General features: G+C 37.4%; 1 protein-coding gene across 1 annotated transcript in view; it reads right to left on the bottom strand.

Moving 5' to 3' along the window:
- THSD7A (thrombospondin type 1 domain containing 7A) overlaps positions 1–17,357 on the bottom strand; it is a gene marked incomplete at both ends in the record, with an annotated part of 276,654 nt that extends 259,297 nt beyond the window's left edge. The window contains one exon of the mRNA XM_084260677.1: positions 17,259–17,357. Within this exon, the coding sequence (XP_084116803.1) occupies positions 17,259–17,357 (99 nt within the window). The remainder of the gene's footprint in view (positions 1–17,258) is intronic.
- Between the last annotated feature and the right edge of the window lie 324 nt (positions 17,358–17,681).

The raw sequence follows: 17,681 nt of genomic DNA, 5'->3' as shown, positions 1-17,681 counted from the left end.
ATCAGCTCAAAGTGAATTGGTAGAACAAATCCTAACACACTTCAAGGTTACGCTCCCCCTGTATTATTCCACTTTCTACCAGAGTCCAATTTACTAGCAGTTAGACCTGAAAGAATATAAATTAAATAATAGCTTAATTTACATGTAATAAACCTAACAAAATATATTAGGCTCAAGCTTCATTAGGGAAAAAAACAAATCAAACCAAAACCGACAAACCAAGCAAACCAAAAATAAAGCCCAGGAATTGTTAAGGCTACACTTGAAACTGTCCTGGCTAGTCTGGTCATGAAAGTACTGTTCAGAAATTCACACACTCCATTGATGCTCCTGTAGTTCTATAGAAAGGAATGCTTAAGGTACCAAGCAGTGAGTACAACTTTGTACCTTTTGATACAAAAGGCAGTGTTCAAAAGCTATTTCTCCTTTTTTTTTAAGGATGTAAAACAATGCATCAGTGTTTTAAAATTATAATGATGCTCATTTTGTTTAAAAAAAGGTTATTAAATAAAAAATATTGAATTAATATGCTTAAGTCTTCAGAAGCAGAAAGCCTGCATCCCAAAGCATTAAAAAACGCTGACAGTGCTTTCCAAACTGAGCATGTTGCCTTAACAAAGGAAAAGTTGAAAATATTACAAAGTAACACAATGCAGAAAAAGAAAGCTAATGGCCCTTTTGAAACAAACCAGGCCAAACAAGAAAGCTGACCCACAGATTTATACTGGGTGAGACCCTGATTCTGCAAAAATCATAGAAAGGTCAATTATACCAAAAAAAAAAAACAAAAGACAATATCCCTACCACAAATAACTGTGCTTTTAAGACTGATTATTTTAATAAAACATAAGATTGTTTCATGAAAATAACATGCTAATAAATATATTTGTTTTCCTTCTAAGAAAGCAAGTAATTCGTAACACCTTCAAATAGATTAAGAACTGATTAAATGATAAATCAAACAGAACTTTAGACACAGAATTGCTTTGTCTCATGCCAAATCTAGTCCAAAGCATTAGATACCAGGGATCTGTATCTCATAATCTTGTAAAGATTTTATTTATTTTTTTAATCCCCATGGTTGCATAACTACCACCAAGTATCAATACTGATCGTATCATTGAAGACGACTTCAAGGGCTCAGCAGCAGTCTGTATCTCTATCAGGGTCAGTGAGTTCATCCCAGTGTATTAAATCCATCTACTCTTAAGGTCTCCAGCTTCGCGAGAAAGACCTTCCAAGTGCTCCGAGTTTATTTACTCCTCAGTCACAACTGAAAGCCATAAGTTCATGCCACACCAAAACTATCTCTAGCAGAGGCAAAAGTGTCAGAGACCTGAGATTTCAGGATTTAAAGCACTGACCAGAGAAGCCTAGTTCCTAAACGGCCCTGCCTTCTCAATCACAAACATAGCATGCAGAATAACGGAGTGAAATTTTAACAGAGAGAAACAGTTTTCAAACTCCTTAAGTTTCACTTGCTCGTTTCCTTAGCAGCACAGCATGACAGCGTGCAGCTAATGCTCCGTGACAGATTTCGCCTGGTGGGAATTCCTCCCAGGAAGAGTGACCTCATGGCCTATTTCTCCTTATGGCAAATATTAAGCAAATTAAACTGATAACCGTATCGTGAAAAACAATCCTGAGGACAGCATTGCTGATAGGACCCCCAGAGGGACATGGTCCACGCTAGCAGACCATCATGACAAGTCACAGGCAGTGTGGTGCTGTGGAAGGACATGGGTTGCAGGCACTGAGGGGGGATGCAATGAGGGAGCCGGTCACAGGCCCCGGGGGGACAGAGGACGCCAATTAAATGGCAGTGAGACCTCTGCCAGCGGGAGAGGCACAGGCAGCCCTGAAGGGTCCTGGCCCCCCTCCTCAGGCAGCGGCGGGGAGGAACACATGGCCAGGCCATGGGTGCTGCATGGGCAACAAGAGGATTTCTCTCTTGCATTTCCTCAAGTGCCTGTGAATGACAGCTGGTGCAAAAGCTGTTAGAGATGTGTCTGCACTGCTCAGGTGACACCGAGCTTTAACAGAGCTGCAACTCTGGTGACCACTCGGCCTCCTGAAGGTGCAATGAGGGTCCCTGTCCTTACTCCCAGCTCTATCCCGAAGCAACAGGGCAACAGCACTGGAGCAGACCAGGGCTTTCTAACACATAGCTCATAGGTAATGTGCTGGGCCCAGAAATTTCCACAACCAACAGAGGAAAAAAATTATGCTAAAATCAAGAGGTTACAATCAAGACCAACCAAGGAAATGAAGCATTTTTCACAGCAAGGTGCTGTAGAGGGACCAGTGGTGCAATGCTGGTCTCTGCAAGGTTCCAGGCATGGGCCAATTTGGGAAGCTTGCCACACAATACATAACCTGAAGTCAGCTAATCATATGAGATAACAAAATGCTAAAAAAAGGATTGAAGTTCAGCAGGTTTTAATCCTATTAAAGCCAGAGGTAAACCTGTAACAATAACTAGATATTGATGGAGGGTAGTTCAGGTCTCATCTAGAGTTTAGTTCTCAAATCTTCCTGTACTAGTTCTGGTTGGCTTCAAGGGAAGGCAGATGTTAATCTTATTCACAGAGGAAAAGGGACCTTTAAAGATAGGCAACATTATATCATCAAGTACCATGTTATTTTCGTAAGACTAAAAGAAGCAGGAGTACACAGAAAAGCAAGCCACTTTCGGTTGATATATTATACCAAAGACTGTTTCATTTCTCCACCTTAATTATTTTCATAATTTCTACCACCAAAACCCAAAAAGTATTCTCACATAAATCAGATCCCAGGCGAAGCCGAGCAATAAAGTTTACATGAATGTCTCTACTTTTCCCAGCAATTCTGCATTCAGATAAGGAGCTATGGAGAAAATGGCATCCACAAGGAATGCAAGCAACATTTCTGGCTTAGTACTGGCTCCTTCCGAGGCCAGCAGTAAGAAACAGCAGCAGATTCAGCCCCCACAGGCTTTTGACTTTTTTTGACAAGTTTTTCATCCTGTGCTGCCCAGACAAAAGCCAATTAGCAGGCAGCAAACCAAGAAGCACAAGTCTTCATTGCTGGCAGGCAAGATTAAATCAAGTAAAGATAACACCTACAGATATTATATATACCCAAGTTCAACAGTCATTAGAATCAATATCACACAGGAGGTCACAGCAAATAAATACTGGGTATTTAAGAAGAAAAACAAACAAAAAAAACACAACAACAACAAAAAAATTCACACCCCAAAACCCACCTCCAAAAGCCAGCCACAAACAGAAAACACAAGAAACCAAGAGAAACCCACCCAAACTCTACTTCTCATCTCAACAGCCTCCTGCTGGAAGCATTGCAGCACAGGGCCAACCAGATGATGCTGGCTGCATCTCACATATGTCTCCTCAGATCTAATTACATTATAAAAGAAAATTGACACACAGATTTCAAACACATTTTTAAAACTCTTCTGACTCACTTAAAGGAGGAGGTCATTGTTCTCCTTCAATTTTGTTTATTCTGTTAACATAGCCTCTCAGTGGGAAAAAATTGGTTCAATCCTTTCCAGTTTGTTTGGAGAGTCCATTATTCCAGCCAGGTGGAAAGGAAAAGGAATGAATTTTACTGAGTTGTGCAGACTGAGATCAATGTTTTCCAATTGTGGAACTTCCCTAACAGACAAATATTGCCAGAAACTTGCAAAATTACAGTCAACTGTTTGTAAACAACAATTGCTCTACACCACTAAAGCAGATATTAAAACCTCAGAGTTTTGCAAAGATTCAACTTTATAAAAATAAGCACACTCCAGGGTTCCTCAAAAAAGTAATCCCTGTCTACAGGTTAAATTTTGCTGCAGATTTTTTTCAGATGGATATGGGGCTATTAAAAACTAATTTTGTTGCCAACTGCTAATTTTAAGCATCTCTCTATAAACCTCAGATTTGGTGACCCCAGAATGAACTCTCTCATTCAACGCTGCTATGATTTTAACAGGAGGAAGAATGGCTACAAAATTAGATCAGAAAGTCTCTGACAATATTACAAAACTGGCAGTATAAGGATTGATCAGGATTTATGAAAATTAGTAATAAGGCTAAGATTAAGTTTGCCTGGGCTTTGATAGTGATGCTAAAATCAAAAATGGGAGTATGTGAATTCCTACACATGTGTTTATATGTGCATATGCGCACACTTACGTGTACAAAGTTAGTTTATTCATGTAACATAAATAGACTGTTAATAGATCACAGAATCGTAGGGGTTGGAAGGGACCTCCAGAGATCATTGGGTCCAACCCCCCTGCCAAAGCAGATTCACTAGGACATATTGCACAGGTAGGCATCCAGATAGGTCTTGAATATCTCCAGAGAAGGAGACTGCACAACTCTCCCTGGGCAGCCTGTTCCAGTGCTCTGTCACCTTCACTGTGAAAAAGTTCTTCCATATGATGTTGCAGTACTTCTTGTGCTCCAACTTGCAGCCATTGCCCCTTGTCCTGTCTCCACAGACCACTGAAAAGGGGCTTGCCAATTCCCCATCTCGCAAAATATCTATTACACATGTGTAATAGAAAGATAGCAGATGGTACAGGATAATAGATAATACAGAAGCGAGAGGATAGGTTACATCTATAAAGGAATTAGATTAATTGATTTTAAAAATCATGTAAGTATAAATATATCTACATATTTAATATAGATATATAATCTATCTGTATGATCATAGAGTTACATATACATTTTTACTCATAAGTGAAGAAAAGGTAACTGTTCAAAAGTGACAGTGAAGGGAAAACACCTGCTAATAATTCAGAATGGTCAAGGTTGCAAAAGATCTCACAACCTCAAGTGTGCCAGGTTGAATTGCAGGTGAAATTCATCACCTATAAATATAAAGTAAAAAATTAAAAAAAAATACACACACAAACCCAATCACATATAAAGAGATGGGCTCTATACAATGATACCATGTTATAAGGATGACATTTTAGAGTCACCAAGAATCATCATATGTGAATTCATAAAAACACACAGCTCCTCATTAGTTCAATTTCTGGTTGCTGTTCTCTATAATCCATTACAGAGATATAGAAGTAGAAAGGACACAGGGGATATCAATTTGGATGCTCTCATACTATACAGTGACTTTTATAAGAAAAGTATTTTTCATCATGGAAGAGAAATGCATAGAGTAGCTAGAACAGAAGTCCATAAAATCAAAGGGTATGAAAGTGAAATCGAGGTTCACAAACTAGAGACCATTTAATAAAATTACTGGGTAGTTTCAAATGCAAGGAAGAGCTACTTTAAAGACACTCAACAGTTTTATGGAATTCATTGTCACAGGGTCACACTGAAGGTCAAATGCTAAAAAGGATGGGTTTAGAAGGTACTAAAGCATAAATCATTAAATGTGATGATTATGCAGAGGTCTGGACTTGGAATACACTGAAACGCAGACCAGTGGAAGCTGACAGTCTCTTCCAAGCAAAAGTTCACTTTACCTCTGTTTCTTACACTATTTCTTAAGAATAACTTATTTGTTAAAGTTGAAAGTTTTCAACTTCACTCTGATGCAGTTGAGACACTCTTATTATTCCCCAACATTTCTAAGTGTAAGAAATATTAAGATTGTACATTTTAGTAACTTTACATCCTAAAGTTAATATCTTTATATTTATTGCTAATAATTTAATTAATGAACAAGAGTAAACAGCAAATATATTAAAATCTCTTTTGTATTGACAAAAAAATCATGTGATGCTTTTCAAGCTATTGAGCACTGAATGAATTTTCTTTGTAATGTATCTAGAATTGAAAGGAAAAAAAAGTGTGTCCAGTAAGCTATTCAGAAGTTACTAAAATAGATACTGAATTTGTCAAAATTTAAAAAAAGTCTCCCCACGTTATGACTGGTGCTATATTTTTTTCATATTTTAATGTATACAGTATACTGAATTAAGCAGTGTAATTAAGTGCATTTTTATGTAAATTGAGGATTTATCTAAGCCTAAAATGACATTGCTTGATGTTTTGCTTCCATTGACTCAGAATGTCATTTCTGGTGAACAAGAAATTGCAAACAGAAAAAATAAACCCATAATGAGTCATACAGGTTTCTACAGCAAACATGGGGAATATGTATCTGGAGCTAAGCCTAGGTCATGCTTTAAGGGCATGCAAAAGGTCTGTGTACACCAATGAAACTAGAGAGTGTCCTAACATCATCATGAGCCCTCGCATCAGCACTACCCAAAGCTCACAGCTGAGCTCCTGTTAAGGCACATGACGAACTTTTTCATTTTTCAAATGGCTTTAAGGAGGCAAGTTTTATAATTGTAATGAAAACAAAAATAAAATCTTACCTTCAATTAAATGATTATTTATTAGGAACCAGACACATTGTACATATTTGTATACCTTAAACACCAGCCGAGTCCCTTCTACTATTCACATCCTTCAGTGTCCAAGCCCAATTCATGCCCAGTCTTAAATAGTGAAAGCACTTCAGCTTATGCACTTAGTTAAGAGAACAAATGGCAGCAGACAAGTAGAATAATGCGTTTCACATACTGAAGACTCACAATTTACTCTTTTATTGAGGTTTTACAACACATTATTTTCAATCAGAACACTAGTCTACATAGGTAATTAACGCATATCAGTTTTAAAATAGTTATTTATATTATTCACTGACAGATGTCTTTTTGAATTATTAATTGCTTTTAGAAGTCTATAAAGTTTTATAACAATAGTTAAATGCATATGTTAACTGTGAGATCAGGCAGAATTTGTTCCAAACAGCATCCTTTGGCTGATGAAGCCTGAAATCAGAACCTCAGTTCTTCATGCTGTAACCCTCTTCTAGAATACATGAAGGAATTTTCTACTCATTAGCATACTTTGACATTTATATTTCTGAGACAAAAAAGTCTCCTTTGCTTATGAGAAACAAGCAAACAGAAATGACAAAAGTCAATTTTTAAAATCCTTCACAAAGCTATTTGACCCAAAGCCTTTCTTCCTACACCACATGAATTGAATGTCAATTGCCTGCCAGAATTAACCAGTGGTTCAGTCTATATAATGACATTCCATTAGGAAACTGCTGATAGGCTAAATAAAAGAATATACAGAACAAAATAAATATTTTTTTGTAAAAAATGGAAGTTAAGCAGCAAAAAGATTTTAATTACTTCAGTTGAATAGCTTGATTTTACTTTTACATGATTACAGTAAGTATTGTTAATCTGCCTTGTCTGTACTTTTTATTTAGCAAGTAGGACAAAGTAATAGAAAAAGGCCTTTGTTTTATCAGCAGCACTTTTATGACAAGTTATGCCTTGAGCATACACAAAAAGCCACAGCACTCATCTGAGAGGCATGTCATGCCACTCCTTCCCATGAGTAAAGCTTCTCCTCTGACACAACAAATTCATAGAAGAAAATTGCAGAGCCATGTAAAATACTTGCTCCTTCCTCCAGATAAGTTTGCTTCTAATGATTTTACAAGTTGATTAAGCAGCTAGGTCACTAAAACTGCCTCTATCTTGACAAAGACTTAAGATATTCTCTTCATGTCTTGAAAGGCTTCCTTCCAAAATCAGAGGAAAAAGGGGTAATTCCAAGTACTTCAAAAAACTTTCCCGGGGCAGGAAAAACTGTATCTAAAAACACTAAACTTGTGTAAAAAAAAAAACCATAAAACCATATTTGTTACAAGCCAAAAATCAGTTACTTGGAAGGGACTTGCCTAGGAAACACTGTGATTAAATTCATTGGAAGTGGTCTAAAGAGAGTACATATGAGTGGTCCAAGTGGACCCCATCTAATTAAAGTTTCTGGATTGTCTTTGGCATCAGTTATCAGACTGTGCCATCATTTTCTGTGTCCTGCGTGATTTCTACACCCACTTTCCTCATTTTTGAAGTGGACCTTGTACACAAGAAACTTGTTAAGCCTGACTAGATTCACACATAAAATACTGAATTAAAACAAAATACTACTGTCACTGCCCAAAATCCCATGTTTTAGTCTCCTTTTTGATCACTCAAATCTACAGGAGAAACAGATGATAAGCCACGCTTTTATGTGGACAGCTTAGCAAAATAAGAGCTGTTAGGACTTCATTAGAGGACTGGGAATAGGTTAGAAAAGTTCAGAGAGGAGAAAACAACCTAGACCAGTAACTAGGAGGAAACAACTCTTCTTTCACAGCAGTCACCTTTCCACTTTGGAAAAGTGCAGTTATGATAGCAGTTAAAATAGCAACACACCAAGCCACAGTACCAACAGGCATCACCAATGTCGTGCTTGTACTAATGCTAGCCACTTTTGGGGTTTGGTTTTGGGGTTATTTTTTCCCCTCAGGCTGAAATTTCTGTAAAATTTTCAGGTGAAAAGTCAGGCAATTTGATTGGCCTGTGCTGAACAGTTAGTAGTGTAAGAGGTGGAAGATCTGGATTGTGATCTGTTTTCTGAGAAACTGTAGTATATTAACCCAGCTGGAGGCAGAGTTCAAGCAAAACACCACTGGAGACTTGTGATACCAAGTGATACCATTTCAAAGCAGCAGTGCTTTGCAACACAGTGCTATAATAATCTTCACATTCTTTTAAAAGAAAAACAGCATTTTACTTCAAAAGTACTCCATTCCATTACTGAAAAGAAGCAAATCATTAAAAACCATAAGGAGCTGCTTTTCAGCCATACAGTATCATGTTTTTAGGTATATGCCTGACTAAATTCAATTTAAGCCTCCTCTGCTCTTACACAGATATAAAATATAATTAACTTAGTGGCTAAGACTCTGATGAAGAAATAAAACAGTCCCTAATTCAGATACATATTTACTGTATGAACTGTGAGAACAGAATTAAATCAGCGTCCAAACATCAATACAAAAAAAAAAGAAAGTTTTTAAAGCTTCATTTTTCCTTCAGCCCAGTTTCTGAAGTCCCAGTTCAAAAATATAGGTCAAGTTTCATACTGTCTCCAAACTTCCTCAAGGTCAGCTTGCTCAGTGCAAGCCTGACCCATTTTGAGTGGGCACTTCAAAACTAAGTAAAAGAATCATGTGGCTGCATCACTTTTCATAATACATTTTTTCTGCATTAAAGGTCTCACATACTTTAGCATTTGAATTCCATACTCTGAAGAACAGATTGCTATGAAGAACTCACATGCATCTTGAGCTTGATCGGTTAGCACAAAGCAGATCAGCTCTTCCTGTGGTTTATTTCATAATTCCAGCAGTAAGCAAATGTTAATATAAAGATCAAGCCAACAGAGACATCACTACTTTTTCTCAGCATTAGTTCCACTGAAGAAAAAAACCCATCAAAAAATCAGAAAATATTATTACTATACTGCTTCCTTCTGTTGGGAAGCTAAAGAATAATAACTCTAATTCAATTCTAGTAGGTTCTTTTGTGAGTATTTGAAGTAGAGGAATAGGAAGCATTAGGATGTGGTTGTGGACAAACTTCTAATTGGTAAAATTGACCTAAATACTGTCCCATGTGGGAACATCAATTGGAAAATAATCTTCTTGCAAATTTAATCCAAAATATTTCAGTAAGAGGAAAAATATTTCTAGACTAAAGGTCACATTTCCTGAGGAATTTTTAAAAATAAGTTTATCCTGATTATTAAAAAAAATTATTCTGAAAAACTATTATCAGATTTTTTATTTTTTTTTCCTTTGGCTGAGCCTGCCTTAAGTCCACAGCAACCATATTACACTATGTGCAGCAAAAGGTGCCATATCTTAGTCCTCTAAAAATTCCTGCTAACACATTTCAAAGTATTATTTGAGGTACAAATAAGATGAATTTCTTAATATCGGCATGTAGATTTTTTGTGAGGATAACCATTATGAGAAATTCCAGAGAAGCCCACTGATAAGAGCTACTCAGGTAAAAGTACTTTCATAGCCTGAGAACTACTATCTATAATCTTGGCACTTTGATCTGTCAGAATACAAACTAGTGCTATAGCTGGGATGTAGCTCATTATTAATAGTTAAATATCTTTAAATGGAGCAGCTTTGAAGATCATTTCCAATATCAATAGCTTGCATTTATATAAGGCTTTCATTTTCAAGGACAATGCTACAGGGTCCCTGAATCTCATATCCCTGTGCATGTATATATAAACTTCCATTTGCATTCAAACACATCATTAAGATCATAAATATGTATCTATCCATAAATATAAATGTATAATCTATTATCTTGACTATAGTTTTTGAGACTTTAATATGTAAGGCTAGATGATAGGCCAAAGTATAATCAGAGACATCAATGGAATTATACCAATTAATTGTAGAGAATATCATTCAGTGCTCTCTGCAGAAAAACTTGTACCAGAAGACTTTTGTGCAGCCGATTAATAGAATAGCTTTCATTTATTTTAATAGGTCCTGAAAATATGAGGGGAAAGCAAAATATATTTTACAACCTTGGATAAAATACTGTTTGTGCCATTTCACTTTACACAGAATAGACATTCCAGTCAAATCAGACTTCAAGAAATGCTTCTGTTAAAAATTCTCAACCAAGATCTTCAACATTTCTACCAGGTTATTTTTAAATGAGGTACCCATGTCAGAGACTTTATATTTGGTAAAACAAAAAAAGACCTATTAAAAATATATAAATATAATATTCTGTTCAACCATTTCTTATTCAGCAAGCAGCACTAGTTCACCTTCAGTGAAATCAATTATGCTTGCTATGCAATATTTGAAGGGTAAATTGTATCGTAATTTACCTCTTTGACTTCTCTACACATGTACTTCTCCAACTGAGCAGATTGATTTTGATCAAAACATCTAAGGAAGGGAATCAAGAAAGAAAACAAATTACCATCTGAAAAAAATATATTTCTAAACAAACACAGATTAACCTTTTCCTCAACGCCAGCTCATGACTTCAAACAGGGAGGACAAAATTCCTCCACCACTGAAGCAAAAGGGAACTTCAATGCCAACTTCAAGAGGGATGGATATCATCTGTCAAACTCAGGAAAGATTTAAGGAGTTTAACTTATTTCTTATCTAAATAACTGATCTTTTAAGAGATTGACCTTTTGTTTTTTTAAAGACACTACAACTAAGTAAAAGGTATTTTTTACCATAATTACTCTAAATAATTACTCTAAAGCCTTTCATAACCTAACATTTGCAGTATCTTCTATATTGCATCCTATTTCCAAGTGTAATGACCCTCAAAATCCAAGATTGATTTTGGCTTTACCCTGATCAATACTAATCTCCAAGATATATTAGACTTTACATTGACTCAAACAAAAAGGTCATTATATGTGTATTAGTCAAACTCCAAAACATTTATTAAATTAATTTCAGGGACCACAAAAGGCGTATTGTTACAACCGTTTCTATCTGGGATTTCTGTCCATCATCCTTAGTAAGAATTACATGCAACTGATAACTCGCATAATCACATAGTCACTGGAGTGGATTTCTCAAAATGTCTTGACCTGTCCTCTAATATTTTAAGATACATAGCAAAAGATTAATCTAATTGGAGGAACACCACCATAGTATACAGTTACTGGACTATTAGTATCCAGTCTTATCCATATTAAAGTGAATGGGAGAATACACTGTCCCTTCAGTGACAGAACTGAACTCTCAGAGACCAGAGAGGGTCTAAAATTCTACAGGTATGCTTCAAGTCTCCCTGAATGCAAGGCAAAAGCTTTTTCAACCACAGGACCAGCAGATTTTTAAAAGAAGAATCACAGCACCCAAAGCATATTTATGAAAAAAAAAAAAAAGAAAGAAAGAAAGAAAAAAGCTCATTTTTAAAACCCCACACATTTCTGATTGGATTTTTTATTCCATTGGCTAATTTCAAAATGGGACTGTAAAACCTATACATGCATTAAAGTAGGTGATAATGTTATGACAAAATAGTTACTAACTGATCTGGGGTAGGCTCCTCATCACTTTTATTCTCTCAAACAAAAACAAGTCTCAAGCTTAGCAAAAGTACTAAGAAAAGAGAAAGATCAATAAATATATAATTCAGAATTTTAAAATTAAAATTAGTAAGTTTGTTTAATGCTTTTTTTTGTTCCTGTTACATAATTAAATTTTGCCTCCATATGACATTATAGATTTCAACAGAAGTATTTGCATTTCAGATAGATAACACAATTTATTCTTTGCATAGTAAAGACCCCATATTGTAAATTATACGAGGCAATAATCATGTGTTTATTCCCTCCCTCAGGCAATTTATCCCAAATAAAATAATTTTATAACCAAGCTGAAATTTGATTAAGCAAAAGTAATACTAAAATCCCCATGAAATTTCTGTCCAGAAGTCTTAACATCATAAAACAGTATAATATCATAATAAACTTTTTTCTCGTAAGTCACCCACAGGCACTTCAATACAATACTAAATAAACCATACATACTTACAAGTTTGACACATCAATAGCATTTGCTTAAAAATTAAACCTTAAACTTTCTACTGCATTAGCTCTGGGGATGCAGATACTAAAAGACAATGGAGTAGACAGAACATGGTTATCAGTAACCAAACAGGAGGTGACGATATTGTAAAAAAAAAAAGAAAAAAAAAAAACAAACCTAAAAAAGTGGATAGCAATCAAGAGTGAAGGCATAAAAAGCCAAAGAGGAGGCAATTAATTTCATAAACATAGTGAGATATTTCAAAGAAATCATCCAAGTTTCTAACAATGGCTCGAGCATGCCAACATTCCTCTCAGCAATTTCCATGCTGGCCACACTGAACATGTCCATGCTTCAAACTAAACTGTCGGATGCTTTTTGGATTTCCATTTGCGCAACTTTGTGGCCACAGTTGTTCTTCGAATGTGCCAGGGGAGAGAATCTGTTTTGTTACGTATCCATGACATTTAAAATTACCCACGTACAATATCTTTCTACTAATTATAACAGAAGTAAATTCATGTCTAAATGCCCAAACAAGTAGTCCTGAAGTACACAGGTTACCTAAGTGTCTGCCAAGCTACAGAGTAGTACTTGCCAAACTCTGTCATTCTGACTTTAACCAGAAGGAGTACAGCCCATCCTTTGCGATCACTGCTAATGGATTAATCCAAAAGACATCTCTAAGGAACAACTGGGAGCTAAATTGAAGCCTGTGCTATTATCTGAAATGCGAGTAGTTCCGCTGAAGTTGCTGGCATGCCACACAAAGGCAAAATGACCTTTTCTTATACACTACACAAAAAGACACAGAGAGAGATACAGAAAGAGCAAGATTCCCCAGACTAAAGTTGTTCTAAACTTGTCTTTCCTTTTCCTTTAAAATTCTCTATTGTTAGCAGAGTTTCAGCTCCACAAACTACCATGGACACCTTCCTTGCTGCCCATATTTTAAGGTGAAAGAACACCCCGAAACACCTAGATTGCTCATTTTTAATATTCCTTTTAAGACAGTGCTATGATTGGAAACCATTTAGAATATTATGTGTTGGGGGGGGGGGGAAATCATCAGAGTGTGTCAGGCTATACAGAGGGGTGCCCAGTCCCAAGCACAGGCTGAGGAACAAGAGAGCAGGAGAGATTTATGTCCCGCTTGAGGCAGCCTAGAGGGCTGCTGAGGGAAAGACAAGAATAGAGACACCGGCTGCACACAATGCGGCTTTAGCCTGCTAAGGCACAGACAAGCAGCTTAAACCTGACGTAGAAGAGGAGAAGTCACTAGAGAGGGGTTAAACATTGGCAAGCACCAAAGAAGAATGAAGGGTTTCTGAAGCTGCATATTAAACAGACTGAAAGGGAACTGGATTGGCATGTTGCATGGCATGACATTTAAAGCTTTGACAGAAGCTAAATGCAAACGTCTCCCTGGGCCCACACCACTGATAAGCATATAATCCCTTCTGGAAAACAGACAAACTCCATCTCAAAACTTCCGCAGTATTTCCCTACCCCCCTCTGCTGCCACTGGGTGCATCAGAACCCATGGGCTCTAACAGGGGGGTGGACTCTGAATTCCCACGGGAAAATCTTACCAGGCAGCAGATATGTAGTTGTTCTCATGCCATCTATACCCTTTACCACAAGGTTCTGCTTCCCTTCTGTTGATCCCTTCCTGAGTTTGCCAATGGACTCCATATCCTATGTAGCTTTCATTCCACTTGGTCAAACAAACCCAGCTCTCCCTTAGCTCTCTAGCACAAGGCAGGCTCGCTATATATTCAGACCCATCCTGTTAGGTCATCTCAGCACCTTGTCCAATTTCAGTTCTTTCCTCTTGAAGATGATTGATCAGCACATTTAATCTCATCATAAGTTACTGAAAAATTACTTTTATTAGATGTTTTTACTAGATCTTCCAGAACCCTCTCTACTCAGGCATCATAAAGTTAGATTTTGCTTGTTCCATCACTATGTTACATTGGCAACCCAGGTGAATATTTCCTTTATTTCCCCCTAAGTTTCAATCACAGAACAAAACTTGTATAGATTATATACTTACAACTGTGTATGAGGCCTAATTCATTAATTACAACATTATTCCAAGGCCTCAACTTCATCATATGGTGATATCAACATTTTTTCCAAATACACAACAGAAGAGGAAAGGACAACTGTGGAAAGAAAGACTTGGTTTTCATTCATAAATTTCAAGAAAGCTGCTCTACGCCACACACCACCAGTTAACCATCTGAAAGGTAAAGTGGAATCTCAAATTTTACAACAGTAATTTTCAACCTGCAATATGCAAATGACTTCCAAGAGGTCTAATATACAGAATTAAGAAAAATGGACCTACTGACATCCAGATTTAAATGGAAAACTGATTCCACTTAAAAATTGTTAGGGCTCTGCAAATTGAAATAAATTTGAGAACCACTTCTTGCATTATTTGGCTATCTTCTTTGCATGTGGTAGTTTGGGAACAGGGCACAGTTCTGACAGGCACTCTATGCTTTGGCTAAGTAAAACAGCTCAGAGAACATACTGAATACATTTAGTTCACTAATAGCTCTGGAAGGAGTAGCTTTTCCATCAGAACAATCCAGAAGTGAAGACTCAATGAAGCCTGTGATGTATGTGGGTATCAGCATTCTAGCTCATCTTTTCCTGCATCTCCTTCACCACACTTTTAATCCTGGTTTCAAACCCTGTCAGGTAAAAGTCACAAGCATATGAGAAAATAAACAAAGCAGCAATATTTATTTTTTCATATTATTTTTTCAAAAAACAAATTCTAGGATATCCTTTATATTTTCTATATGCCATGTTTTCACTCTAATGAAGCAGAGCTGGAGAAGACAGGCAATGCTATGGGTAAGAATTAATTTGATACAGTAAAGACAAAAACTAGAATGATTTGTCTCCCTGATTCCACTCTGAATACATTTTGGATACACTGATGAAGTATCAGTTAAGTGTGATAAAGCAGTGACTTGCACCTTTGGAATACCGAGGGCTCAAGGAGAGAAACGTGACAAGGCATTTCACTCCACTCACATCAACAGAGTAGTTACCAAAGGAACCACTAAGAATGAAAGGCATGGGATTTGGCTAACTAAATTGAATTTATTAATTCAATAAGAATTTTAGTATCAAGTACAAATGCATCATTGAAATCATGCCTTTCTTCTCTGGCCACGTTCACGTTTCAAAAAGATACAAATAAAAACATTACTGTTCTCATGTGGATTTGAAGAAGGGTCTATCTGAGGCAATCCAGGTTCCCTTCCCCCTCTCTTATGGCCAGCTGTGACAAATACACTACGTACAACTGCTGTAGTACATGGTACTCTGACATGATAGATAGCCTACAGAATTACTATGTCAGAATATTATCACTTAGTCAGCTTGCCGCTACTCCCTCCTGTCACAGGACACACAGTGTGGGAAGATAAATATGGGTCCAAGTGCCTAACCACAGCTGGAACTTCTGGTATGTTCTATAAAACACCAGGAATAAAATGACAGTTGCTAAAGATGTCCTAAATTCTATAGTTAACAAAGAAAAGCCATTGACAATACTAAGCCTCAATCAGTTCTGACGACACACAACAAAAAATCTGGGCAAAGAAGATCAAGTGTCATCTCACTAGAAAACTTGCATTACTGCAGAGTAATGCCATAACCCAGTGAAACTGCCGGTAAGGAAAAGTAACATCTCCACAGTCCTGATGAATCTTAAGTCAGGCCTAACAAAATTAACCACTCACAGAAATCTTGTGAGGTTCTTTTTAAAAGTCTTGGGGGGTGGGTTTTACAAGTCTTAAATTATTTTCTAATATTATATAAATGGCGTTGATAGAAACCCAGTCATTCCAACCTAAAGCCAATAGTATGGCCAAAACAGTAATGCGTCACAGACATCGTGTACCTAAAATAATCACCTGCTCCCAAAGCACAGCATGCTGTTCTCAAGCCACTTTGATAACATTCGTCCCCATTGTCTTCCAGGTGCCCTCCAAGAGTCCTCTCAGAAAAGAAGGCTCTCTCAACAGGATCTTCAGAAAAGAGGACTAAAGTTAGGAAAGGACAGGATAGGTCCTGTGACCCCATACATAAGTGGCAAATAATTTTGATGTTACCCTACAAATACTAAGGGATGATCTGATCAGTTTTTTAAATGCAAACATTTTAAATGAAGTGCAAGACTGATAAAACAACTTTTTCCATGCAGCTCCATCACACATCATGCTGAGTTATAAATTGCCAAATGGAGACATGTCAGAATTTTAACTGAGAATTAACCACCCCAACCTCAGTGCTACACTTCAAATAGCACGTACTACACACAAAACCACATCCATAACCCAGAACTACTTTGTTTTTAGTTTCCATAATACCAGAGCTTTATATGTCACTTAAGTTATAAACAGAAAACACTATGAACTTGAATTCAGCTATACGCCAACAGCAGTTACTGCAAGCATGATTTTATTAACTATATCTTTTTCTTTAGTTTCCTTTGGGTGTTCAAGAGTGCTTCAGAACTCTCAATGCACGTATGGGACACAAGCCTGTCCCCATCCCCTCTGCTCTCTTTTCACATGCCTCCAGCTACTCTTGCAGCATCCTATGACCACATAAGTAACCGCACTGAATGCTGTCGGGCACGGAGTTGCACTTCTGCTAGTATATAAAGGGTGCAGCTACAACCCAAACTCTGTAATGCACACAAATTATCCTGACAAATTAGGGGTTTTTTTTTGCTTAATGCCTTTCAGAGACAGAAGTTCTTTGCTTTGACAAAGCAACCTGACCGTTTTGGTCTCGAACTGAAGCTTGGTTACAGAAAGCTTGGCAAACCCTCTCTTGATGGCTTCCTCGCACCCAGCGTATTCCTTGCTGTTTACAGCCATGGCTTCACGTCATGCTTTGCTTTGCTTACTCTCCCCCTTCCACCCCTCCCCAAGAGCGAACCACAGCTAAGCATCCGCTCGTAAAATTGTTAAACTCTGAGTAACAGCTACAAAAATCCCGAGCAGTTTTCGTAGCCGGACACCCGACCGCCTCTGCGACTCCACGGCACGAACAGTTCGCACCGACTCCCAGAACAAGCCAACTCCCGACCCGTTCGCAGCCGAGTGACACTGCCCGGGGACCTGAACTTTCTGCCTGGCACCGAGGGGAAGGAGGTCCCGTTAAACCGAGGACGAAGCGCACGGCGCAGGTGAGACCCCGGC

Source organism: Gallinula chloropus (assembly GCF_964237585.1).
Source record: "Gallinula chloropus genome assembly, chromosome: 2".
Lineage (NCBI taxonomy): Eukaryota > Metazoa > Chordata > Aves > Gruiformes > Rallidae > Gallinula > Gallinula chloropus.
Note: the sequence above shows the minus strand (reverse complement) of the source record. Positions and strands in the feature narration are given on the sequence as shown.